This window comes from Seriola lalandi, unplaced genomic scaffold, assembly GCF_002814215.2.
Source record: "Seriola lalandi dorsalis isolate HSWRI2012SDOR001 ecotype SW California unplaced genomic scaffold, Sedor1 jcf7180002054511, whole genome shotgun sequence".
NCBI classification, from domain to species: Eukaryota; Metazoa; Chordata; class Actinopteri; order Carangiformes; family Carangidae; genus Seriola; species Seriola lalandi.
Genome location: NW_019525064.1, coordinates 731,367 through 759,040, shown reverse-complemented (window position 1 = coordinate 759,040; position 27,674 = coordinate 731,367). Strand labels below are relative to the sequence as shown.

The 27,674-nt window shown below is 41.0% G+C and overlaps 3 protein-coding genes and 1 long non-coding RNA gene across 5 annotated transcripts; 1 reads left to right on the top strand and 3 right to left on the bottom strand.

Annotated features, from left to right (window-relative positions):
* Positions 1-982: 982 nt before the first annotated feature.
* plcxd1.1 (phosphatidylinositol-specific phospholipase C, X domain containing 1, tandem duplicate 1) lies at positions 983-5,630 on the bottom strand. The gene is made up of 7 exons (XM_023413273.2): positions 5,255-5,630; positions 4,953-5,067; positions 4,380-4,522; positions 4,155-4,283; positions 3,221-3,376; positions 2,028-2,208; positions 983-1,893 (listed from the first exon to the last, which is right to left on the bottom strand). The coding sequence occupies exons 2-7, from the start codon at positions 5,050-5,052 to the stop codon at positions 1,649-1,651; spliced, it is 954 nt and encodes a 317-aa protein (XP_023269041.1). The 5' UTR covers positions 5,053-5,067; positions 5,255-5,630; the 3' UTR covers positions 983-1,648.
* An 84-nt stretch (positions 5,631-5,714) lies between these two features.
* Positions 5,715-8,496, top strand: LOC147818729 (uncharacterized). Its single transcript, XR_015437696.1, has 3 exons — positions 5,715-5,874; positions 7,609-7,699; positions 7,870-8,496. It is a non-coding gene; the product is annotated as an uncharacterized LOC147818729 (long non-coding RNA).
* Positions 8,497-10,356: 1,860 nt separating this feature from the next.
* jade3 (jade family PHD finger 3) lies at positions 10,357-19,640 on the bottom strand. 2 transcript variants are annotated; one of them, XM_023413296.2, is made up of 13 exons: positions 19,409-19,640; positions 16,778-16,853; positions 16,606-16,665; positions 16,429-16,511; positions 16,163-16,320; positions 15,856-16,046; positions 15,509-15,720; positions 14,907-15,074; positions 14,693-14,809; positions 12,663-13,121; positions 11,867-11,984; positions 10,957-11,770; positions 10,357-10,865 (listed from the first exon to the last, which is right to left on the bottom strand). In XM_023413296.2, the coding sequence occupies exons 3-13, from the start codon at positions 16,652-16,654 to the stop codon at positions 10,796-10,798; spliced, it is 2,439 nt and encodes an 812-aa protein (XP_023269064.1). In that variant the 5' UTR covers positions 16,655-16,665; positions 16,778-16,853; positions 19,409-19,640; the 3' UTR covers positions 10,357-10,795. The 2 variants fall into 2 exon arrangements, with proteins under 2 accessions (XP_023269064.1, XP_087031982.1); XM_087175856.1 differs by having other exon boundaries at positions 10,357-11,770.
* A 136-nt stretch (positions 19,641-19,776) lies between these two features.
* rp2 (RP2 activator of ARL3 GTPase) lies at positions 19,777-25,399 on the bottom strand. The gene is made up of 5 exons (XM_023413301.2): positions 25,119-25,399; positions 23,448-24,116; positions 22,356-22,470; positions 21,610-21,695; positions 19,777-21,509 (listed from the first exon to the last, which is right to left on the bottom strand). The coding sequence occupies exons 1-5, from the start codon at positions 25,281-25,283 to the stop codon at positions 21,426-21,428; spliced, it is 1,119 nt and encodes a 372-aa protein (XP_023269069.1). The 5' UTR covers positions 25,284-25,399; the 3' UTR covers positions 19,777-21,425.
* Positions 25,400-27,674: the final 2,275 nt, after the last annotated feature.

Sequence of the window (27,674 nt, the reverse complement as noted above, 5' to 3'; positions counted from 1 at the left end):
CAGAGCACAACCTCCATCTGGGATCCACAATAGTTTAGGTTTCATTTACTTTCAACTCGAGAACGTCACATACTTTTATTAGAGGCAGGTCTTTATGTCTAACTCCCTCTGTTTGCTATGTAAAGTTGGTCATAGCCGTTAGTACGAAGCCTCGTTACCAATGACTTCTCTTTCTGCTCTGTGTGTCTTATGTTTAGTTATTTTTCTGCCTCCTTCAGTAATAAGGATACTTCGAAACAAAGTAGTTTATTTGCTGTAATGGAGGCGAGGCTCAGTGTATTGGAAGTGCTCCTCCAATTCCCTGCAGTTCTCAAGCAGCCGGGAAACCAGAGCGGCTCAGTAGACTGAGACTCAGCACTCTGCTGACCAGTCAGTCAGTCAGTCAGTCAGCAATTATAGGGCTGGTCCAGCCAAAAATAAACATTTTGAATTGTTTATAAATGCATTTAAAAAAGTTATCTTATTTATTTTCATTTTCATAAAGCAATAAAATAATTAATTATCATATACACAGACCTATATTGTTTCATAATGCACATTTCATTGATGAGCCTTTTTTTTTAATTGAGCAAAGTATCAATCAATTATAATTCAACATCGTAGAGTCTATTATCACTCCATCATGGCTTTTACATTAAACTCGTGAATAACAGAGACTGACATTAATTGTTTATCTACTTTTCACCATGTTTGTCAATTAGGTGCATTTGAAAAAACTGGTTATACTGGTTGGCTGTAGATCTTTTTAAAAAGCATGTAGCTGGTAAACCTGACTGGTTATTACATAACAGCAGTTCAGACACACAGTGTAATACAAGCTATTGTGAAGGAACTGAAAAGCATTGAAAAGGAGGAACACAAAAGCTGGGACTTCATAGTTTGAAGACACTGTCACTTCTCTTGTGTGAGACAAGACTGTGACGGTCCAGCACAGGAAACATTGATCTGTCTGTCCGAATGCTGAGTGAATAAAATGACATAATTAGCTTAAAAATGCTCATGTTTATTTGAAAAGCTCATCTCCACAGGCACAGTGGTGCAGCATTATTTTAAACCAAGGCCTACCCTGCTGGCTCAAGTCAATTCTAAGTAGAACAGTCAAGGTTGTTTTCATGCAAATAACGTTTCCATGCATTTTGCATAAGTTTCATGTGTTCTCTACATTCTCTACGGATAAATACGTGTATTGTAGGTGATACAGTTTAGCTACTTCTTAAACTTGCTGCCCACATGTCATATTTAAAAAAGTCTACATTACAGTCATATGTGCTCTTTGAATACATTATTTGTGCTTACTCATTTAAAATGCCTACATTAAGGTGAGATTAGTAGTATCATTATTGCTTTGGTCGCCGTAACATAAAACGAGCCGCCTTGCTGACTTGTGAAAACTGATACAGTGCATTGCATAAATAGTGAACTGAATGTAAACAAACAAATGCAGTTCAAAGTAACAGAAGTCTGTTTCCAAGCAGCTTTAGGACTGAAATATACATTTCACTGCCTCCAGTAAGTGCATTTACATGTAAATGAATAGTTCAAGTACTCAAGTATTTTTTTCTGCCGCTCTTAACAAAACAAGCTTGTGTGTATTTCATGCTTTGATTCACTTCTTTTTTTTCGTAGAATAACTTGTAATGGTAAAAATTCATGAGGACCATTTCAGTAGTTTCTCATTCAGTGTAACAACAGTTGGTACAAAGTGGCTCTCGGTGATAAAGTCCCCAGCAATGATATTGAGAGAGCCCACTCTGGAGCCGGGGGTCTGCTCTTTGACCCAGCTGAGCAGAGTCGGGTACGTGGACACCACCAGGTCCTTCAGGGACTCTGTCGGGTGTGTGCAGATGTATTTCAGGTCCTCTGTCAGATTAATTCCTGTGACGAAGAAACCTCCTGCAACACAAAACGCACGTGATTTTATGAGTGGTGTAGGCCAATTACAGCGTTAATGCACAAATAACTGACAGGTCATCCATTACATGTCTAGTGGGTGGCGTGGCGTGGTGTTCAAACCAGCAGCAGATTACCTGGTCTGCCATGTTGCTTCCTGTGTTCAAACTCCTCGATAAGAGCCTCAGCTTTGCATTTATTGGCCCACCAGTAAGGTATGTGTGGCCACAGGTCGCCGTGACAACTGGCAATATTGTGCTCATAGGAAACAATCACTTGGTAGCCTAAAGCCCACAGGTTTCGGAGAGTTAACACTTCCTGAAATCAACAGAATAATAGGCTTAGTTTCATATTCTGGGAAGATATTTTTAGTTTCATTGAAAGTGTAACGCTGACATTATTTTATATTTTTCTTACCACCAACAAATCCCATGAAAAGATCAAAACCAATCAATGTGCCTGTCCGTAAGCCCCTATCCAATCAGCCTTGAGCCCATTGGTTCCTACTGAAGATGTAAATCTCACATATATATATTCAAAGTAGCTTTGTTTTTACCAAAGGTTACTCAAACAGGAGTAAATAGAGCATTTGTTAGAAACTAGTTTCAGCTGTGGATTAATCCACATTTGGTGCACAACCGTTGTGAGTATTTAAAAGGGTCTATTTGTAAGTTTCCTCTGCCAGGAGCAGGTGTTGATTGTTGCTTGACAAGAGCTTCGGCCATCGATGCGTTTATAAGACAAGGTTATAATACGTCTTCAGGGCAGATTGGAGGCTACAGTGAGTCGCTATTGGAAAATAACGAGACAGGTCGGGGCTAGCTTGTTAGCATGCTAACTTAGTAGAGGAAAAGATGCGATAGAAACAAGAGTTAATGTTGTTGCTTTCCACCGCCGGAGACAGATCTTGGTGATTAAAAGAATGAAGTTTGATGCTGAACTCACAATGTTTCTTCTAGACTAGTGAGTAAACAGCTGTTGATGCTAACGTTAGCTATGTAGCAATAGCAAAACTTACAAATAGCTCCTTTAAGAAAAATTGAAACATGTCCAGATTGTGGCTTGACAAGATCTTCAGCCAGTGTTGTCTTTGTAATACAAAAGGTTATAATACGTCCTCTGAGCGGCGTTATGTCTTCGCTACAGAGTCGCTATGGTTAGCATAGCTAGCTAGCTGCTAACTTCTTTGGACAATGGAGATCTACAGCACAGAGAAAGACACTAAACAAGGCTTGGTTTTAGCCTTTTGGCAGGATTTGTTGAGCAAACACAGAACATTGCCAACTTTATTCTTCCAAGTCCTTCTATAAACCTGTAGGAGACATCGTACCGTTTTAGGACAGAGTTTGGAGGTGAATGCTTTGCGTATGGTCGTTAGGAGCAGCATGTGGAGCTCCTGGCTCAGACCCAGGAAGTGGCTGAAGGAGAGGATGACCACCTCTTTGGGATGAGCGTCCAGCCACTCTCTTATCTCCATGAGAACAGTCTGTCGGGAAAACACAAGTACCTTAGTAACTTAGTAAGTAAGTTTAGTCTACAGCAAGACTTCTAATTTTAATACACAATTGACACCCTTGTTTAATAGTTTAATAGCACACAAGGAACATTGCCGGGATCCGTTGTTTTTTGGCATTCACATGAGTTTACTATATGATGGAATTTGCCAAACCTGCTCTGGCAGCTTTGTTGGAGAGCAAAGGTGAGACAAGCTGAAAGGTTTTAAAACTTATTCTGCAGCCCAAGTGACTTATGGACTTGTTAAGTATAAAAATGCTTTATACTGTATATCCTCTGCCTGATTTAATCCCTTTGGGACACTTAATATCCACTGTAACGTCACACAAAAGGTCTGTTTCGTGGCTTCATCACATCACTACGTGCAAGAGTGCAGACAAACCTGTACCTGCTTCTCAAAACTGTGTCTAGTTCCATACAAAAACACAGAAAACTGCCAGTTAATTCATGGAAGTGCATGTGACAAATGGGTTTAAGATTATAAATAAAAGTGTTCCTGCTGCAGTAACTGAACTGCATTTAAAACCTCCAAAATTACAACTTTAATGTTGATTTTGGATGTTAAAACATTTACAACCAATCAAATGAAAGGCTCAGAAGAGAGGAGCGACAGGCTTTAGTATCTCACTGCTGAGGATGAATGTGTTGTTTATGGTTATTCTTCTAGATGCAGATGGGCCTTTACAACAGGATAGAAGTCACTGTGGCAAACACTTGTAAACATTTGTGTTTGCATGCCATTACTGTACCTCCACAGTGAGGGTGGTGTAAACACCGTGGTAGAAGTAAAGATCAGTGGAGCTGTCGTTGGGCCTTTGTGCAATTCTCAGGTCACAGTATCTGACCCCACAGTCCAGCTGCTGCTTTATGGTGTACTCCTGCAAGACACAGTGTTGAGGAATCCATTACAGGAGGTCCACCATTAACAATGAGTAACCACCAGCTGGTTTGCGTCTTCTTCTGTGATTTATTACCTGTGTTTTCGCCCACTTGTACACAAAGGGGCGAATGAGCGGCTTCATGTATTTGTCCAGTTTCTGAAGCATGTCTGGTTGGGTGAGGTCAACGGGTGATCTGTCATTCATATCCAGACAGTAGGTTATTGCATTGTGGCTGCCTAAAAAAAAAAAAAGAACACTCATAATCACCATCAGACATATGTGTCATGTGATTCTACGGTGGCCCTGAGAGCTCAAAGTGCTGCAACTAAAGAAAACACATGCAAATAGACAACAAAACACAAGCAAATGAAGTAAACATCTTCAATTTCCAATTTGGTAGCTCAATGTGCAGCATTTCATCATGATGCAAATGCAAATATGTGTAATTGGTGAATGTATTTCTTATATTGCCCATGTTTTACTTATTTAAAGCATTTTTTTTTCTAAATGCTGCATATGTGCTGAGGTCGTTTTCTTCATTTGCATGTGTTTTTTCTTTGGTGTCAGTGCACCAAGCTCACAGTCTGTACTACACTGAAACCAGCCACCACTCAATTAACAATCAGCTTCATCAACACTACAGCGTGCTGTTTAGAGGCAGATTACCCGGGATGGACAGGTGGTACAGGGGGATGTCCCACAGAGCACATGGCAGGTGAGACATCCAGCTCTCCATGGGCAGCTCTCCCAGGCTCAGCTCACTCATACCGAGCTCCAGCGTCTGCACAAAGTCACACATTTAATGACCCGGTGAGGTGATTGGATGGTGTTTGGACATTCTGGTTTGGTTTTCTTTTTCGGGGGGGGGGAATGGTTAGGATAAACAATCAGAAACAGAAACTACAGCATCGTGTTAGGAGTCACACACAGTAACGTGAGAGGTGTTGTCAAGTGCATCTCACACTTACTTGATCACAGTGCAGCTGCTCCTGTCGCTGAACCGGCCGAACCACCACAGAGGCCAAAAGAGAAGAATGAATGAATTAAAGGCGTGCACCAGAAGAAGTCGTCCATTCCAACGCGGAAAATGTCATGGCTGTACATAAAACATGCATGATGTGATCCGCAGATAAAGCGTGGCCGTGTCCCTCTCCAGCAGCTCGGTCCGGTTACCTCTTACACCTGCATATCCCGGGATGGCGAGGACGGGGAGCCCGGCGCATGTTAGTTCCGATTATCGGTTATCCATAACGATTTGATTCCAGCGTATGTTTTACCGGGAGCTTCAGGTGCATCGGCGTTGAGTGAGTCAGTATGCCGGGTGTGAGTCGGTCCCTGAGGTGCAGCAGCAGCAGCAGCAGGATGTGCGGGGAGGGCGGCACCGCGCCTGCTGACAGATCAGCAGATGCGGAGTCTCTCCTCTTAAAGAGCCCGCCGACATGGCGGAGGGGACGGAGTCTGACAGAGAGGTGATGCTGCTGTGTCGCTCTCTGTGGCTGGAAACTCCCGGAAATACTGCACCTCTGCCCACATGCCCTCACTATGGAAGCCGGTTTCCACCAGCGAAAGAAAAATAAATATCCCCACGGTAAATCGAAAGTATGAGATAAAAAAAATAAATTGATATTATGAGATAAAAAAGTCCTAATTATGAGATAAGTCATATTTATTAGATAAAAAGTCATAATTATGAGATAAAAGTCATATTTATTCGATAAAAAGTCCTAATTATGAGATAAAAGTCATATTTATTAGATAAAAAGTTGATATTATGAGATAAAAAGTCATAATTATGAGATAAGTCATATTTATTAGATAAAAAGTCCTAATTATGAGATAAAAGTCATATTTATTAGATAAAAAGTCCTAATTATGAGATAAAAGTCATATTTATTAGATAAAAAGTCATAATTATGAGATAAAAGTCACAATTATCATATAAAAAGTCATAATTATGAGATAAAAGTCATATATATTAGATAAAAAGTTGATATTATGAGATAAAAAGTCATAATTATGAGATAAAAGTCACAATTATCATATAAAAAGTCATAATTATGAGATAAAAGTCACAATTATCATATAAAAAGTCATAATTATGAGATAAAAGTCACAATTATCATATAAAAAGTCATAATTATGAGATAAAAGTCATAATTATCATATAAAAAGTCATATTTTTCTACACCAGAGCCTCTTCTTTCTCAAAATCCCTTCAAGGGTGCGCTCGCTTGCTCAGTGCAATCCCATGTGAATTTACAAGCAAATGAAGTATTTCATTAGTTGTAAAGCCACATGAAAGTAGTCCTCTATGAACTTACAATCCATCTCAGTGTCAAATTGAATAGGAGATCTCACGCAAAAGAGCTGCTGCAACTGACGTGCTAAAGTATCCCATAATTTCGACTTTGGCTCTGTAGAAAAAGTAGTCCAACATAATTAACAAGACAAACAACAAAATATAGAACGTTTAACACAATCAAATACAGACTGAAAGTGGTACAGTAAAAGATACACATATAAAAAATAGATTAATATTTTAAATCTGGAGCACAAATTGAACGTTTTCACTGCTTTTCTGTTACGTGAGGTAGATGCTGTTCTGATGTAGGACTCTGCTTCCTTCTTACAAGTACAAAAAGAGGGTTTAGTTTTTAAAGTATTACATTTATGGATAGAAAAGTGTCAACATTTCAGCTTGTCCAATACTTTGGTTTTTAACTAAGTATTTTAAAAACTAACAGCATTATTATCAGTCTCATCTGTTCTTTGTTTTTAGTACTAATTACCAAATGTTAGCATGCTAACTTGCTAAAGTAACATCATGCCTGTTAGTATCATGCATGTTTTGGGCTCGATTGACTAATTATATAATCTGTAAAAGTAAAAATTAATTTCAATATGGATTGTAAAAGTATCATTACATGTTCTGAACATGTTGATTTGATGAGCTTATGGTAAATTTCCTATATGTAAACGTAGAGCGACAAAAATCACCCCCAATTTTATTGGATTTTTAATAGAATTTAGAGAATATATTAAGACTCTTATTTACTTTAAAAAGTTAAAATAATAAGAATGTAATAAGAATTTTTTGTTTTACAGTTTTATTGTTCTGTAGTTTTTTTGTAGGTTTTTTCAACTTGCCTTTTATATTAGCCAATTTTTTTTCCCACTATTTTTATTTTCTAATTTTTTACTACTTGTATTTTTTTTTTTTACTATAAGACTAAAGACAAAGACTTTGCTGTGGTTTCAGCTAGGCTATATTTACCTGTAAGCTTGTAACGACAGAATATCTTTCTTATTTTGTGTCTGACAGCTCACGGCCTCTGTCTGCGATCAACAACAGTTTTCAACAACTGGACTTCCTCAAAAAGAGACTGGGCCTTTGTTTACCTCAACTTCAGAAGGTAACACGCCTTTATCTGAGGCAGATCTTTATTTCTAATTCCCTCAGTTTGTTACTAGTGGTCAAAAACTCCACAAGATGCCTTTAAAAGATACATTTCTGATTCACCAATTGTGTTTATTTTCTGACACTTCTCTAATTTCTGCTCTTTTATTTTGTGATTTTGGATAGTTTCACCTCCTCAGACCACTACATGCAATTGAAATGAGACTAACTGAGGAGAAAACATCCCTTTCTGATTGATCTGCTTGTGCTGACGTACAAGAGGTCACGATAAGATCACTTTGCTTTCAAGGGCTATAAGTCAAAAAGATTGTGAACTGCTGATTGAGCTGATAACATCTGTGTCAGAGAAAAGTTAGTTGTCTGTAAAATATGAGTAAGATGCATAAAGGTAGGATTATCCTTTACAACTACAAATCCAAACTATATTGAGACTTTGTCACGTGTTTTCTTTCTGTGCAAATATCTGTCAACATACCTCAGCTTGGCTTGAAGATGACATCAACATACGCTGCAGCAGCTGCCTTTCGTCTTATTTCTCTGCACCGGGAGTTGACCTTTGCACTAAAATGGGCTTTCCAAGAGGAAATTGATTAAGTTGTCTGTTTGTTTGTGATAATTTGGTTGGTCAGGTCTGGCTCCACTTCCTCAGCAGGTCAATAAACCCTGAAACAGCACTAACCGGGGTGGTGGAGCAAACTACACAAGCTGCTCCAGCACTGCTGACTTCAGATTAGAAAACACCACAGCTTCCCCTCCTCCGTTAAAGACCCTTTCCATTAATGCATGTACATGTGAAACAGGCTCCTGGTATTTCACATCACAGCACGTTGACACACCATAACTGAATGAAGTTTGATTAATTAATGTTATTAGTTATAACTGTGATTTTTCTGGCTACAAAAAGAAAGGTAACACGTCTGCTGGAGCAAATACAAATAAGTGTGTGGTGGTGGTTTTAGTAAGTGTGGCATTGCTGCCATCTAGCTTTCCATCGGAATAACTGATCCACAGTCATTAATCATTTGTCTGCCTCCCTGATACGAACCTTCTCATCAACAGAAATTCATCTACACAAAGAACACGGATGTTTATTTTACATTTTATTTGAAAATGTATTTTCCAAAGGAGAAACGTAGCATGTGAAAATGCAAATGTAGATCCTTGTTGTTTGCAAAAAAAAAAAATGTGTTGAATGTTAGTGTTCAAGTGTGCACCTGTTTTTGCAATTTACAATCCACTTCAAGTGTTTGTTGTTGACATGGTTAAAAAACAAAAACAACAGAAATGCATTGAGACAGTATTTGTTTATGCTGCACAGGAGAAACGCTCTTCATCCTGTTTTGATGATTAGTCCTTGTTGACATCATTTTACAGTAACAGTCTTTTTGTGAAGTGATTACAGTGATGCAATTGAAAGCCGTGTTTCACAGTTTCTGCTCTATGGAACATGTAGTGCGTCCTCAGAGGTTCTGTCCCACTTCCTGTGCGTTGACCCCACGAGTGGGGTTATTAAAGTTCATCTGCTTTCTCAGTCCCTCATTTGGAAAGGTCATTTGGCTCGGCCTTGTTCTGATCGTCCGGCTCAGGTTGAAACATGTCAGCAAAGTGAAAACACTTTGCGACTGTTTACTTAAAACTTCGTTTATTATCAGATACTGACAACGTGCCTCAATTACTCTAAATGAATACTGGGGCTGCGGATCAAACTACAATTACACAATCATTTTTGAGCACAACTGCTGTGTCTGAATTACCACCTGTAGTTACCACCAACCAGTCACGTTGCAGTTTACATCTGTATTTAAGACTTTGAAGGAATTTGATAAAAAAAAAGGTTCTAACTGTATTTTTTGATTTGTGATATAGGAATATATGAACAAAATTCGTTTGATTTGATTTTGTTGAGCTTTGTTGTTCTTGTTCTGCTCCGTGTGGAGATCAAATCCCTTCTGTGCGTCAGCTACTTGGTCAATAAAGCTGATTGTGATGGATCACAAAGTCGTGGCCATGACAGTAGACAACGCTTCAAATATAGATGTTGCTGCAAAGATGCTAAAAAAATTAAATGTGGACCCACGAGATTTATGTCCCCAAATCAGTATCTAACCAAATTCGAAATATGGTCACAACCTCCCGTTTTGTTCCTGAGTTACAGCGTTGAATAAGTGTTTTTGCAGAACATTAGGATGTCACAGTGAAGCTGACCTTTGACCCTTTGGATATAAAATGCCATCACTTCATCATTTTCTCTCCTTGTGTCATAATCTGCGTATGAAATCTTGAGTTATGGTCAAAAACTTGGTTTTGTGAGGTCACAGTGACCTTTGACCTCTAACCACCAACGTGTAATCGGTTCATATTTGTAAAGTGAACGTCAAGTCGTTCCTGAGACATCGTGTTCACGGGAATCGCACAGACGGACGGACAACGTGAAAACATTGTACAGCTGTGGGACTGAGAGACACCAGATGTTTGGTGTTTATTCTTTGAGCACACATCCTAAGTGAAGTTGTTTGTATTAAGACACTATTACAGAATGATGCATTAGAGATGTTTGGCTTTTCTTGGTAAATAAAATAAAATAAAAGTTTTTTTTGTGGTAAAAATGAATTCATCCTTGGCAAAGCTCTTCAATTTTCAATGAGGAAAAAAAAAAAAAAAAAAATGACTCTGCTACTTGACTAATGTTCAATTTATCAAACTGGTGCAGGAGAGGCAGCAGCTCACGACTGAATTTACCACCCGGCACGTCAGTTCTAATTTCTGGGCACAATGACATTGAAGTATCAATAAAGTGGAACATTATTTACATGCCAATTTAAACATCTTATGACCTACAGCTTTAGTCAAAGGCAAACTGAACCTGTGTGTGTGGGGGGGGCAGAGCTGTTTAATACAAAGTTGTGCAGAGTACAAAACGTAATGCTCGCCACAAACGAAAGGCAAGAATGATAATCTCAGAAGACTGACAGCTTTGTTCCCCTCAAACCAGCACTGACAGGGTTACACACTTGGTCCTTAATCCTTCTGGGTGATGATCTCGACGACATCACCCTTCATATGTATCTTCTGCTTCATGTATACAGCACCATTAGCACGGGGTCTGGGGTCTGGTCCCTGACGGAGGTGTTTTCAGAAAGACAGCCTGGCACTTAGGAAGACTGCCAGAGCGTCAGGAGAGAACAGTGGCAGTGAGTGGAGTGGAAAGAAAAATAAAACAAACAAAAAAACCAACAAAAATACAGCTGTCACCTTTGCATGGGGTCTCTGGAGCCCAGCGACTGTTTCCCACGACTGACCCCTTTCCTCGGAGCGTCTGGCTGCGGCAGCCCGACCTGCCGCCGGTGCCTTCCTTTGGCCTCCGGCTCTGAGTCACTGAGCTCCAGGTCGGGACAGTATCCGTCACTGTCCTGGTACGATCGCGCGCTTTTCACTTTGTGCTCAGACACCGGCTTGGCCCATAGTCTCTCCTTGGCCGAGCCCTTGCGGGACAGTTTGTCGGAGGCCCGCAGGTCCTCCGTGGTCCGTACCAAGTTAATGGTCGCCTCTTTGAATGACCTGCCAAAGTGCTCCATGGCAGACTTACGAAAGCTGCTCTTGTCCAAAGCTTCATTAGAAGCGTCCTGGTCACTGGGTGTCTGGCAAGAACTGTCCTTCTGAGCCACAAACTTCTCTAAGAGACTTTTAGATTTGGCCACGCACGCTCGGTCTTGGTCCAGTTTGCCGTTACTGTTGGACGAGTGGCCGTGGAGCGCGGCGTGCAGGGCTAAAGGTTTGCCGGTGGGTTTAACAGGCAGCGCCGGGCTGTTCGAGTGGCTTGAGGAAGCCAGACGGCCGTTGGAGCGCTCCTCTCTCCGACCACGACCGTGCAGCTGAGGCTTCCCCTGACCCAGCCCTTCACCCGCATGTTCAGCAACATTCCCACTATTGTCCGGACAGAGCGGCCCATTACCAGATTTGGGATTTCCATTTCCAAGATTTGAGACTTTGGGCATTTTCAGCTTCAGAGTTATCCGTGGAGGAGGACGAAACAGCATATTCTCCACTGGGAAGGAAACAGGAAGGCCTGAGGACGAAGACGGACAGACAAACTCAAGTTCAGCTACGACTCAAATGACAACAGAATATTAATGAGAGAAGAATAACGCAACAGACGGCTCACCGGCAGACAGTTCCTGGTTCATGAGCTGCACATGCAAGTTGAACATCTGCTCCTGGGCTTTACTCTGCAACAGCTTCAGCTTCTCCCGCCGACTCACCATGTAACACAGATTCCTCACCTGCAGAATAAAAACATCACTCTCTGTCAGTTAAACTGCAAACTTGTTGGAGTTTCCATAAAGCTGGATACACCAAGTTTTCTGACTCTGACTCAGTCTCTACAAATTAACCCAAATTAAGTATAAATTAAGAATTAAGTCTCTGTAGCTCCACAACACTTATGGTGCTAACAATGCTCAGCAATGTGACACATTTTACCTTTATCAAAAAAAAAAGGAAAAAAAAGCAGCTTCTGTGATTTGGTTATTGCACTTGACCATTTTGTAATTTCAATTATATTTATATTAAATGTGCCGCCCTGGTTTTTCTAATAATAACGTTGATATTTTGGGCCAGAGCACAGAGGCAGCCGGATGCTGGTCCTCACTTAATGACAAAACAAGATACTTTAAAGATGTCACCTAGGGTTCAGGGCCTGACTTTTTATTAAACCAAAGGATTAATCCAGAATTAAACAGGCAGGATAACTGGAAATAGTAATTAGTTACAGCCCAACATTAGTGCAGTGTAGGACACTATGTTGATTGTAGCATATAAACTGACTCCTTATAAATATAAGAAACTTATAAAGAATTAATAAAATGAATAAATACTGCGTGTGCTGAGAAATGCTCTGTAACCAGACAAACACTCGGCTCTAACAGCTACAACACTGCAATGTAACAAAAAGCTCCCACCCTCTCCAAATCCTGACGCAGGTGCATGAACATCCGCATGCGTGTGTGGATGCTGTCCTCCTGAGGCTGCAGCACCAGGTTCTCCTCGTCCTCTTTAGGGGGCAGCAGAGCTTTGTTAAAGTTACTTTTCCTCTTCAGCTTCCAGTACTGATAGATGAAGTCCGCTAAGCGCTCTGAGAGCCCGAGGGCCCGGGCCAACTCCTCCAGCTGGATTAGAGTGTAGAACTCCTCCTCCAGCTCCTGCAGTCTCTGTGCCCGCTGGCCCACCTTCCCCGCCTCACCGGGGGGTTTGGAGCGAGCCGGGCTCAGGCTCGCCTCCCCGGCTTTAGATTTGCTGTGCTTGAGGCAGTAAGACTTGAACTTGACTTCATCCCCTTCGTCCAAGATGGTCTTCATCTCCAGGCTGTGCTCAAAGGCACATGTCACATGGAAAGGAGTGGTGCAGTTCTTTACAGAGCACTGGGAGCACAGAGGAAAAACAGGTTATGTTTAGATGGACTGTAACCCAATTACTGGGAAAACAAGATTACGTTAAGAGCAGGATTTAAGCATTTACATATTTTGAAGAAACCTAATTTTCCTGGTAACTTGAGTTTACATGATTTGTTTCCTAACTGTTACCTACTGTCTGGAGGGTTGCTGGTTAGTGAAAGGAAGAAAATGTCTTAAGAAGAACAAGGAGGCCCCTATGATGATTATATGTCATCCTGAACTTATCCTTACATCCTTATACAGCAGCTGAGAGGAAAATTTTGACATTATGTGAAATAAATTTGTTCATTTTCTTGCCCAAAGTTAGATGAGAAAATGGATGCAACACTCATGTCTTTAGAATATAAAGCTACAGTTAGCTTAGCTTAAAGACTGGAACCCGGGGGGTCGGTGGTCAAAGGTAGCAAAATCTGACAGGTAGCATCACTACAGACTCCCCCCGTTTCCAGTCTTTACGCTGAACTAAGCTAGTTAGCTAGCTGCTAGTTGTAGCTTCACATTTAGCTTATAGAGATGACAGTGGTATCGATCTTCTCACTCAAGTCTCAAGAAGAAAGTGAATCATATCATCATCCTGTTCCTTCTGTTAGCTACCGTTATTGTCACTGGCATGTGTGACATGAGATCTCTTATAGAAGGTTTGTTTATTATGCTTTAAAGAGGCTATTTGTACGTTTTCTCTGCCGCAGAACGTGGTTTCTTGCCGGGAGCAGGTGGTGATTGTCACTTGACAAGAGCTTCGGCCATCGATGCGTTTATAAGACAAGTGGTTATAATATGTCTTCAGGGCAGATTGGAGGCTACAGTGAGTCGCTATCAGAAAATGACTAGACAGGTCGAGGCTAGCTTTTTAGCATGTTAACTTCAGTAGAAGAAAAGATGCGATAGAAACAAGAGTTAACATTGTTGTTGCTTCCCACCGCTGGAGACAGATCTTGGTGATTAAAGGAATGAAGTTTGATGCTGAACTCACAATGTTTCTTCTAGACTGGTGAGTAAACAGCTGTGGATGCTAACGCTAGCTATGTAGCAATATGTTTATCCTTTGAAAAAAGTTCAGTTTCAATAAAAGTAACTGTGCGGTGGTTAAGTTTGATTTTCAATCAAGTTTATATGAATATTTGGATAATCTTTTCCCCACTACAAACTGCAGTAGAATCTATGTCACGTCCACCGCCTCCTTAAAGGAGCTGGAGTAACAAACTTCTTTAGGAGATTTTCTAAAAATGCCTATTTCCTTTCTGAACACGTTTTCACATTAAAGTTTTTGTCCGGATTAAACAAGCAAGATATAACGTGTTCATTAGTGAGTTACAGGCGTGGTTTTTTCACTTTGGACGGAAACTCACTTGCTTTTTTCCCCCCCATTTCTTTATGCTTGAAAACCAATGAGTGTATTTTCCCAAAACTATTCCTTTAAAAACAAAAAACTCCAGATGGTGAATGCCTGATACTCAAAGGATAACTTTCTAACTGAGCTAACTAACTACCTCAATTAAGGTTGATATTACTATTGACTGCACAGGATCCACACTCACCTGGATACATGCACCTGTCTTCAGTTTACACAGACTGCAGATGAGAGACCAGCGGCTGGGTGGGATGTGGGAGATTTTGGTGATGGGCTCCATCCTCTCAGGACAGGCAATGCTCACCTACAGAGCAGCATGAGAGGAGATTTATACCGTGAGGGTAGAACTTCTTAGAGAGGTCAGAAGGTGGAGCCGAGGACGCGAGCGCTTGTTTATTTACCTCCGGTATCCACAGGGCACAGCTGACATGTGCCCATTTGGTGCCTTCACGTGTAGCCTTCATGGCGCCGCCCTTCTGGGGACACAGGAGGCACTGCGGGTCGAGGCCGAGCACACACGTCCTGCACAGCCAGTTTCCTACAGGCACTTTGACTATGCCGTAGCAGGCCTGTGGGGAGAAGGGCATTCAGTAACTGGTGAGTGGACTGAACGTATACAGTCCTAGAGACCGCGCTGCGACAGTCGCTGTGTAACTGACACATTCACTGACGACACATGAGGCTGTTTTGCTAAAAATAATAAAGAAAATTTGCCTTTCAAATGTCCAACAAGCGAGCGGTCCTGACAGCTGTATTCAAATGTTTGTATCTGAACGCTAGCACAAGAGCTCGCTCTTATTTTCATGACTAAAACCAATTTATGAGGAAAAAGACTCATTATTGGTCAATGTTTTTACTTCAGACATTAAATGACCATTTCTACTGTGTATTTCTTAACTGGATAATCTCTAAGTTCTTTATTACAATATTTTTAATTATTATACAGCTTCATTATTGTAGTATAAATATTAAATAACTGATTGATCGAACGACTTGTGTTCACCTGGTGGACGCAGATGTTGCACTTGTCACAGAACACCATGTCATTCCCTTCCTCGCTGTCGGGGGAGCGGCACACGTCACAGATAACGTCCTCGTCGTACTCGATCCCCAGACCCTCCACCGTCTCGATGGCGTGGTTCATGTTGTCATGGCACTGCCTCTCCAGGGCTTCCATGGCGCGCTCCATTGTTAGCTCGTCTATGGGCTCCTCCCCTGTCGGGGTATAATGAGCACAAATCTTAATGCTCCCGTTTCTAGCTCAGGAGGACAGATGTCCGCAGCTGCAGACTGGGATAGCACAATGTGAATTTTAAGATGGATTATCCTTTTTACAATCCCGCTCCTTACCCATGCGGTCCAGCTCTCGGTTGAGCGCGTGCAGCCAGTAGAGGTCCATGTCGTCCAGATCGTAGCGACACATGGCCTCTGCCAGCTCTTTGATGTTTACATAACCTGGTTCGGTCGACTCCTGGCAAGAGCACTGAATGTACTTCCTCTGGTGGCTGTACAACACTTCCTTGGACTTCTCCGCAATAATTCTGAACAACAGAAGACACAAACAGAACAATCTGTCAGCACGGCTCTTCACACAATGACATAAGTACATAAAACAGCTGGTTCGTCATCAGGAGTCTGGTGACGGGGTCGGCGTTACCTGACTGACGGCTCTGGGATGGTTTCTGGACTTGCTGGCACCTGGACTCCCTTCTCCCACTCCTGCTTCCAGGTGTCTGCCAGCAGGTAGTAGTCCTCTGGGGAGACATGGTGGGAGTCTGGCAGCTTCATGGCACTGATCAGGTCTTTTCTGAACACCTGTGGGAGAAGGGAGAGAGGCCGGGGCGTATATAGTCAGTCTGACGCTGATCTTCACAACACGCAACACAGAGCCTGGTGGTGGTGGTGGTGGTGGGAGGGGCTTACTTCAGCTGGTTTCTTCGGGTTGGAGGCGGGGGTTCCAGGTTTACTGCCATACTTGTTGGACGAGCAGAAGGAGGTTGAGGGACCTAAACAGAGTAAGAGTGTATTAATAAAAGAGCTGTGGATAAAATAAAATGCAGTCCAGTTCAGGCTGTGGCGTCTCTCGGGCAGATGACTCACTCTCATTGTCAGAACTGTCGCTGCTGCTTAAGGACCTGAGACGTTTCATCCTGTAACATCCTGCAGAGAAGAAGAGACGACACACTTTAAAAAACACAGTTTAGAGGTTGTATAAAATAATTTAGGTATTCAAATAACCCTGAACCGGGTACAGAGAATAATACTTACTCACCATAAATTTCAAATTGAAAAGCATGCTAGTGGGTCCCTCTGATAAACAATGAAACCTTCACCACTTAATTTCATACCTGCAAATAAGAAATACAGGTGAGTCCAATAAGCATCTGTTCTGTGTACACGCAGTATACCACTGAGGCTTTATGGTCACTCCACCTATGAATGAAATATCTATCTATTTATCTGTATCTATCTACCTCATTGGGTCTCTGTTTGGCCTGTAACTTTACAATGAAATGTCCAGTTTACAAACCTACTAACAATATCAGTGAATAATTAAAATAACTGATGATTGATTTCTCTAGGATTCATGTTTAAATTTGGACACCACGAGTCCACGTTTCAAAAATACTTAAGGACTCCAACCCGGCGTAGCCCTAAATACAGTACTACAGTGTTTCAACAGACAGGACATGCCTCACATTCCTCATGAGGACAGGAGGGGCGGGAGGGGAGAGGGCACGAAGCCAAACCCACAGTATACCATAGTGTAAGTAAAAAACTGTACAAACAGTTTGTTACTAGTTATAAAGACTAAACTACGTCTGTGGATCTGGTTCAGTTGGACAATGCCAACTCTTCTGTGAGTCACACACACACACACACACTCACACACACACACTTCATGTCACAACCTCGCTATTATTCCAGGATGTTTCTTCACTAAAACTCAATGCTATTTTTAAGATGAAGTCGCTCAGCACAAACACGCCACAGTAAACTGTGTGTTCACCTCCACAGCAGAGTCTGCTGTAGCTGCACTCAGAGGATCTGGCGTCTGCCATTGACACGAGTGTTTCCCCTCTCTGAACACAGTGGACTTTGTGTGTTCAGTTACTCAAGGCCATTAGAGCTTGAAAAATTACTTAAACTACAAAACAATTTCAAATTTTCTGTCAATCAACTCATCGCTTTGACGGCTAATCGAGCTCTGATTGAGAGAAAACTTACAGAACCAGAGAAAACCTCATGACAATGAATGTTGAATGGACTTGCACTTATATAGCGCCTCTCTAATCTTGCTGACCACTCAAAGGGCTTTACAATACTTGTTCAGTATCTTGCCCAGAGACACTTCGACATGCGGCCTGGAGGAGCCGGGGGTCGAACCACCGACCTTCTAATTAACGGACGACTCACTCCACCTCCTGAGCCACAGCCGCCTCCAAAATTAATATAAAATACGAACAAATATATAATTTTTTCCACATCCCTGAAGTTAATGTCACTGCTCTCGTCCACCCGCTTCCATTCAGTGTTCTCAGTGCTACGTCAGTTAGAGCACAAACCATTAACCGATCTGTTGATGAATAGGAAATTTATACGCAAATATTTTGATTAAATGTTTGTCATTTTAAATGATAAAAAAACTGAAAACATTTATTGGCTCCAGCTGCTCAAATGTGTTGATTTGCTGCTTTTCTCTGATTTAAATGTTTGTAAAAAATGAATATGTTTGGTTGGTCAGAGAAAACAAGCGACTTGAGGACGTCATCTTGGACTGTGGATAAACATTTTCGAGACAACTAATTAAGAAAACGCTGAGTACATTTTTCCTATAATAAAAAATAATAATTAGCTGCTTCACCAAAGTACTCCCATCTCATGTTTTACTTCAGTGTGATGCTGCATTTTACACTATTAGTTTAGGGAGGAAACGGATGGATAAACAGAGTTCAGTATGTTTGACCATCTACTACTGCTGCTACTTTTTGTCTTGCTTTAGTCAGCTGTAGAAAATGTTAACAGGCTGCAGATAGAAAATAGTGTCAGACCACCACAGTTTATTAAGTTATAACTGTGCTCCTGGTTCAACAACACTGCTGCAAATGTTAATGTCATTACAACCTGGGAGCAAGAATCTCCCATTGAGTTGAGGCACAATGAGACAATGCAAGAAATAGGAAGACCACTTTAGTGACCCCCCCCTGCTGCCTCCCCACATACACATACAATAAAAGCTGGTGGTGGTGGGGGGTTGTAGGCTGTAAAATATGCACGGATATGACGTCATACTGTTCACAAACCGTTCATAAAACAGTAGCCATTGACCAAACTGTGCCTTGTTTACATCTCTCTCCTCATATACTTTATAATCTTGAACGTGTGGCTGTTAGCTGTGATTAGCCTGAGCTACACGTTTGACTGGAGGCTGTTACTGAAATAAAACCGTGAACAGCCAAGTGGCTGCCCTGCCCGAAGAGCCTCGTTGGCGCCAAACGCACACAGAGAGAGAGAGAGAGAGAGAGAGAGAGAAAGAAAGAGAGACAGAGAGAGAGACAGAGAGAGAGAGAGAGAGAGAGAGAGAGAGAGGCCTGGAGTGGGCTGCACTGCAGGCTGTGGAGAAATCAAACATGGGCGCCACCATCATACAAAGATGTCACTTCCTACAGCCATTAAGGCGAATATTTGTACGGCTCAGCTGGGGTTAACCGTTTACCGCGAAGAGCACGTTAACACGTCAGTTGAACATGTATGTAGTTCAAATGCAGAAAGAGTCCAGTAGAAAAAGCAGGAGGGCAGCGGGGCCCGTGGCCTGGATAATAAAACATCCAGGGCAAATCCTGGCACACTGAGCTCCACTGAACACACGAGCATATTGTTCACATTTCCCCCCCCGTCTTACCTCCAAGTCCCCGCGCTGCTGGCCGCTCCACTCCAACCACAGATCCGTCAGGATAACACTTCACACGGACACCTAGAAAACAGAAGCTCCGGCTCCAGCTATCGATTAAATTCAGTTTTTTTTTTTTTTTGTATCCCACCTCAGTGGGAATCTCCTGGGTTGCAATCTGTCCACCACCACGGCACAACAGCTCTATTGTACCGCGCGTCCCGCCGGGTCCTAAACCCCGCCGGTTTCCCTCCATCCTGGGTGCGCTCGATTTGTTTGCTTTAACCTCCCTATTCATAGACAACGGAAACAATGACAACAAACGAGTCCTTTACAATGATAACAGGCTGACATTCAATAACCAGTCAAACAGTCATTGCTGTGTTTCCTCTGGTTTTAATGTAACTGCCCTTTCATAAAGACAAGATGTGATTTAAGTGTAGAAACAACAAATTACAGACAGATGTGCATTCATAAAGACAAGTTGCTCTACAAAACCAGTACACTCCGATATAAAAGGTTTATAAATACAAAAGTACATCACAAGAAATCTCTATGTTTATTTATATTCTTAAAGGCAACTGTACAAAACCGTTTGATCTCTCTGGCTAATTTATTTGATTAGATTGACTTCAATCTGCAACGAGGCCTCAACACAGACTGGGGGAGGTCCAGCTGTTTGCCACTGGCTGGAATAATTCATAGTTAGTCAAATTGTTAATGAACTCACTGATGCCAAACCCCATTACTCACCCTGAATGTTCATGGTGTTTTCAATTCACAAAAAAAAATCTCTAGTATTTAAACAATGTGCTTCTACAGCAACACCAGAGAGAATAATTCACTAATCTGATGAGTGATGTTCAAACCTGATACACCAGAGTATACAGACAGTCAGACAGGAGAGTTTACATTTACAGCTTGTTCAAACATTTTAAATCACTTGAATTGAACTTTAGGAACAAAAAAAAAAAAAAAAAAATTGACAGGTTGATCAGGTTACAAACAGGAACCTGAATGTTTCCTTTAACCTTGTTGCCAGTTTCATTCTCTCTTTCTTTGTAACTGGCAACCTTAAAAAAAACTATACTACTCAGAAGGACAGATAATTTACTATATTGTGTTTATAACTGGGCTTTACCCTAATTGGCTCGTTTGTCAGTCCACAACCGTTACCACACAACTTTCTTTAAATCATTCAATCAGCCCGAAAACAAATTTAAGTCCAACTTAAATAAACTTTTACTAAAAATCATAATGAAGAACATGAATTTATTTCTATATAAAAATATCGAGTAAAGTATAAAACAAATATTACAAAATATATTAAAAAAAAAAACTGATCACATGAATTGCTTACATCACGATCCAGCATTTTTAGAAGTGTTTCCACCTTTAGTGTAAACACAACAATTAATCTTAACTTTGGCCTAACAGATGTCAATAACATGTTGTCACCTACTCAGCGTGTTTCAAATATACACATCTTAAATGAAGAAAAGTCAATTATCTAAACCACATACACAAATCAATTCGTACAGGAAACAAAAATAGGATTTATAAATAAAGTATTTTCCCTCACGCATTCTTGTGCTCGTGTGTTTTCCACTGCATGGACGGTTTCAGACAGTAATTAAAAACAAAACTTTAAATTAAAATGAATTACATTTACAGCAAAGATCTACATTCACATTCGATAAAAGCAACAGGATTATGAAATACATTCATAGAAATATAAATATTCACAGCACTCGTAGCAACTAATGGATGTTAAGTGGTTTACAGCACATGTTCTGGATGATGGGGGGGTGGATCTAGTCTGCAGACTCATTGATGAATTGAATTGTTTTTTCCAAGGCTTTATCAAACACAGTCCTTAATATTTTCCGTCCCTATCAATTTCTTTTTAAGAATGAAAAGAGGCAAATATTCAAACGCCACTCATATTCAAGCCGAGCTGGACGGCGGGAGGGGGAGGGGGAAATCAGATTCAGTGTCTGGCGAGAAGTTTGTTTCGATACGTATTCATTCACAAGCCCATCTGCATGTCGGCAAAGTTGAAGAAGCTGTCCACGTCTCGAGAGGACGTGTTTTTGTTGTCAGAGACAAAAACCTGCGGGGAAAAAAAACAACACAACATATTCTAAGCTTTTATGAATACTTTTTCTAAAGAATGTGGATCTATTTCTGTAAAACTAACACAGTGTAATTACCATGGTGCCACTGAACATTTCACTGGCGATGTTCTTACAGGCGTCCACAACTCCGTCACCATTCAGCTCCAGGGCGATCACAGGGCCTTTAGTGGTAAGATATGAAAGTCACAATCCTACAGAGCAACAACAGCACAGCTACACTCCACACTACAGCTAAATACAGGTCTCCCTCCTCAGTGCAAAACCCTGTTATATTTGCACACACTACGGTTATGAAACAGTAACTGCTTACTAGTGAAACGAGGATCATGAAATTCCTCAGTATTCACTACCAAATCTGAATGCTGATTCAGATGATTTTTGCAACGTGTACAAAGTTGACACTGGAAAACTAGTAGTCAGCAGTGTTTTCACATATTGACCACAGGACATTTTTATGCTTCTGAAAAAAAGGGAATTTAGTTTCTTTACAGTATTTGGGTGGAAGAAGGAATCCAAGAGAAACAGAACACAATGAGTTCTTGTTAAGATAATAGTCATTATTAATAGCAACCACAAACTGGCCCTATTTAGACATTTTAAAACACACAGTGCTTGTTTCACTCTGTTCTGCTAGAACAATGTACAACACAACTTGTTATTCTCATCGAAATGCAGAGCATGAATATGTCGTCGCTCTTTGTTTAATGAAACAGCTTCATCAGATGAGGTGTAACGTACCTGGCTGAGTTTCTGAGCAGCTGATATTTTGGAGCAACAGCAATAAAACAAAAAAAGATCATAAAAAAAAAAAGGAAAATTACCTTTGGTGATCCACTCCACCAGATCCTCTGCACTGTTCTGAAACACCCTCTTCACATCTTCAGGTCGCATTGAGACTTCCTTCGTCTGGATTAGCACGAAACCTTTGGCAGTCACCTGTGCACGACAGAACAAAAAGTTAAATGATAAACACTTTAATGATGCAGTGAAGCATTTTTTAAAAGAAACCTCCATGTCAACACACAGAGGAGATAAACTGTGAAGATGACTTCTTTACTGTCCCACACGTGGATCCAGTCTCATGCTTGTATGATAGAGCAATGCATATTTTGGAAAGAGCACAAACATAACTGGAATGTGGGTTTTGGAACACAGCCATTTCAGGATGGTAACACAGCACGTCAGCTTAACAAAAGAAAGCTAAGAAAAAAAACATATTACTCTAAGTACTTGGAAAATACTGAAGATATAACAAGAATAAAAAATATTTATAAACAATTTCTAATTAATGGCATATTTCCATATTCCAGATAGTAAACAAATGCTGAGGCAAATGCTGTGGTCACACAGCTGGAGAGCTGAAAAAAAACCCCAACACATTTAACACATGCAGGTGAAACAGCCTCAGCTGAGATCCAGTATTTTACACTCAAGGTCACAAATAGAGGAAATAATTGGGTGGTTTGATAAGACATGTTATCTTTAACCCACTTTGTTGGCTGACTTTTAACATAAGCTTCAGTGGTGATGCAACTCATTCGATTTGGCTGTTCACCAGCTTCAAGACTGTTCTGCTTGTTTGGGATTATTCCAAGAGGTTAGAGCTTGATTAGGATTCCTTCATTTATGGTTCTGTGTTAAACTTCTGTTCCTTCTACAAAATGGTGCCAGTTTTGACATTTAACACTGTGGTTTTGCTTTTATTTTTTATTGATTCTGCAACCTTCTGTGACAGTTAAAACATTACTGACTCACTCTCAAACTTGTATCAGTGTATTTCCCCCAGGCTCTTTAAACTCCAAGCCACATTAGCACCACCATTTTCCATTCACATACAAACAAAGACTTCCTCCTTTAACCAGCACTTTGTAACCAGTGGTGTCAAACAAAGCAAAACTTCTTTACACTCTCACCTCATCAATCAGTCTGCGGGCATTTGCAGTGGTGTACTCCCCAGCAAAGAAAACAAAGAGGCAGGACTCTTCACTGTCCTTACGCCTCCCTCCCTTTGTCAAAGGCACAATGCTGCGTGCAGGGTCAGCGGAGATTCGCACTGACTTGAACTCAGACTCCGGGTCTGGGGCTGGTACAAAGTCCAGAACCGCTGCAGCCTCTGGCAACAAGCTCCAGTTGTTCTCTCCGGACACTGGTGTGAAGTCGTGGATGTTGCTCCAGTTGTTGTTGAATATGCTGAGCCCAGCGTCCTTGAAGTGGAACCCCAGCTCAGGATAGAAGTACTGAAAGCAGCCAAACTTCATACCCGTAGATGACTCGATGATAGGCTGAGTGGCACAGCACAAGAACACCTCCATCTTTTTACAGTCCCGTGTGCGAAACTGCTGACAGGCCACCACACACTTGATGTCTTTACAGTCTCTGAAAAACACACTGCCCTTGACAGGTCCTAGAACAATGCGGCAATTGACACAGTCGTCGATGGTGATAGTCGCTGAGTGGTCGAACACGAAGATGTTGCAGTTCTCACACTCTTGGATGACAAACTGTTGCCCGTTCAATTTGCCAGAAAGACGGCCCACCGTGACATCTTTGAGCCCGGTTAGCATGTAGTCTTTGGGATCAACCTATGCAAGAGAAAGGTGACCAAAATGAGTATCTAAAAATACAGTTTATTTAGAGATGCATCACATTTTTAACCATACCAGTATCTAATACATTACATCCTCTATCATCCAATAACAACAGTCATCATTTTGCAGCAGAACATATAAGCTATTCAGACATGCCTGTGTCACTTATGCAGTTTATTTTCTTTATTTTTCTCTACAACTGTATTGAGTCATACTAGATTTGATCATGTAAACTTATAGTATGTGGCCTATCAAACTATTTTCAGCCTCCATTCTGCTTCGTGTTGGACATCATTCGGTCTAACACGGTTAAGATGAAACATTCACTGAGTCAAAACGGAAGTTGAACCACCGCTTGGTTAACGCCTTTTAAATGTGGTCAGCTTTAGTGAATAGTGAACTACACAGCGTTGTGTAGTAATCCGATAATGAGATAACGCTGGATACACGAAGTGAGCGAGAGGGCGAGGCTTTGAACCTAAAACTCAAAGAGTGTTGTCAATCTATAATTAGCACTGCATAAAGATCCAGGTTAGCCAAGTGTCAGATAACACATAAAGCGGAATATTTTTGATCTATACGTGACATTTTTGCTGCGAACTGAATCTCGGGAAAAAAAAAGTGTCCGTTTACCTTGACTGCTGCAGCACTCAGGAAATCAGTTTAAAAATACTAATATCGACATTAGTTAACGTTACAAGGTTGGTACAAGAGTCTCTGACACCTTTTGTAGATTTTAAAATCGCTACCATGGATGTTTTTGTTATATAACACTAGCTACATTTTCAATTAGCTGTAAGTTAAACCTGTAAATGTGGTTAGCTAGCTGCACTTCATGGAGAGTGTACATTAGCTACCTGGAAGCGAGTGAACACACAAGTTAAGAAGGGTTAAGCAGTGGGTAAACTAAAGCTAGCACCACTCGCTAACAGATATCGGTTTATTTTATTTTTACCACTTTATTTGCGTGTTTTTCTTTTAGCAGGTCTTTATTACCTTCTCTCTTTTATCCCAGCTGTATTGCTTGGGAGCCTCGTCAGTGTTGTTGCCAAGGGGAACGGCGTTGCTTGTCGCTGTAGTTTCAACAGTCGTTGTCGTCGGTGTACGATCCTCTTTGTCGGATGACTTCCCTTTGGATTTCTTCGAGAAGAAACACCCCATTTTGCTTTTAACAGGGGGCGAACAGATAAGCGCAGTTTTCTACCTGTAACGTTAGCTCGGAGAACACGAGAAATGTGAGGCTGAAGCTTACGTGCACTTTAGTTGACAAGAATTTTTTTTTTTTTTTTTAGCTTCCCGTTTCCCAGCTTCGTTTAGCAACCAATCAGATCCGCGGTGGTCAGTATAACAGCCAATCAGAGGCCTGGATGGAGTGACGGAATCAAGTAGAAGAGGTGTGCACCCATGAGGCGTTTGGGTACAAATACGAAAGATAACCCTGCAACATGTTTTTTTATTTTAAAACATTAAAATGCGTCTTTATGGGCACAACACAAACGTACAAGATATCGTTTAATTAAATGTGTGCATTTCGTGTGGCATTTATAGTTACATAATAGCTGCTGTTTTAAAATAAAATGTTGTTTCATACACAATGATATTAATTTCCCCCTACGCATTTTTTATGTGGCGAAATACAATTACACGTCGCACATCACAAAGTATTGCGCTTTCAAATTAGATTGAGCCTACCACGTTCATCGTTGGGTAGGAGGAAGGACCACCAAAGTCAAATAACCTAGCTTGATTTTTCCAGATTAACCTGAACGCACCGTTATGCACAAATTTGTCACACCCCTCTGGGTGTTGTCTTTATACCAAACAGTAGCTTATGCATATTGTTCATGTAAAAATTCTCATGAAAAATAATGATATCAAAGGATTAAATAAAAATGAGTGAAAATAGTGCCAAATTCATATCATGCAATATAATGCAAATTTTCTGATCATGGTGCTGATATGTGTTTTCTTTAAACGTGCAAAATTTGAGTTGCAGTTAAAAAAAAAAACACAATCGTGCACAAAAAACAACAAATAACATGAAACCAAGTCAAACCAGACATCAGATTAGCTTGCAACTTAAGCCACAAGGACACTCTAATAATAGGTAATCCCCCACCATGCTTCTGTGAAAGATGCTCTGCAGCCTGGCCTTCCTGTTCAACCCTTTTTCGTTCTGTGTAACCATATAGACAAGACAGAGTGGGTGGTGTAGGGCAAAGGCTCTGTTAAAGGAGTTCATTAGAATTAATTTAAAAAGATTCACCCTCTTCTCACATCCACAACACTTTCTTCCTCCACATATACGGCTTGCAAAATAGCACCGGAGCAGCTTGTTAAATCAATGTGAAACCAGTGAGACTTCTGTTATAGCACCTGATGGTACAAGGCATATCTGGACTAACCTGTCAGGGGGCCCTGGGGCTGAGGATCACCCCTCCCCCTCACACTCTCACTATCACCATCACCACCCTGTCATACACACCCTCTGTGCATCGTCTATGTACCCTATCACTTCAAGTCCCCAACTAATGGTCAGTCATCGCAATACAACTTTATTGAAGGATATGCACTGAAATGATTAGATTGCATTAGCCGAAGCTGTAAAAACAACACTGACATATTGTGGCCTTATAAAGTGGCTGTGGCTAATGTGTTAGCACAGAGTTACCATGACATATCTGAAGGTGTTCATAATGTCTGTGGGATCATAAACTAGATTACAGATATTTTAATGTATTCTATATTGTTCTATCTCCTGTGATACTGTTCTAAAATAAAAAATAAAAAAAAATATATATATATACATAGCTGCTAAATGCTCCTCTATAGTCAACCTTCGTCTGCTCCTCTGTGGGAGGGTAAAGTGTATTTACCAAAGCTTTTTCAAAGAGGTTGATGAGCAGTGAGAGTGAACTGCAGCCTGAAACCAAAACAATGAACTGAAGGAAGCTCAATCACCTGAATGAAACTGCAGCCAGGTATTAATTCCCTGTGGGTCAGTCACTACAAAATATCTTGAGTATATATATATATGCTGTAAACTAAGAATGCTTTCAAAAATGGAAGTGTTAATAGTTTATTTTCATCAATTAACAAAATGCAGTGAATGAACAGAAGAGAAATCTAAATCAAATCAGGGCTCTGTGGGGGCCGTAACATCACTCCCAGGACTTCTTAATGACATTGGCTGTATGTTTGGGGTCGTTGTCCTGCTGCAGAATATATTTGGGGCCAATCATACGCCTCCCTGATGGTATTGCATGATGCATAAGTATCTGCCTGTATTTCTCAGCATTGAGGACACCATTAACCAACCAAACTCCATTTGCAGAAATGCAGCCCCAAACTTGCAAGGTACCTCCACCATGCTTCACTGTTGCCTGCAGACACTCATTATTGTACCGCTTTCAAACAAACTGCCTTCTGCTACAGCCAAATATTTCAAATTTTAAATCATCAGTCCAGAGCACCTGCTGCCATTTCTCCGCACCCCAGTGCTTATGTTTTTGTGCATAGTTGAGTCGCTTGGCCTTGTTTCCATGTCGGAGG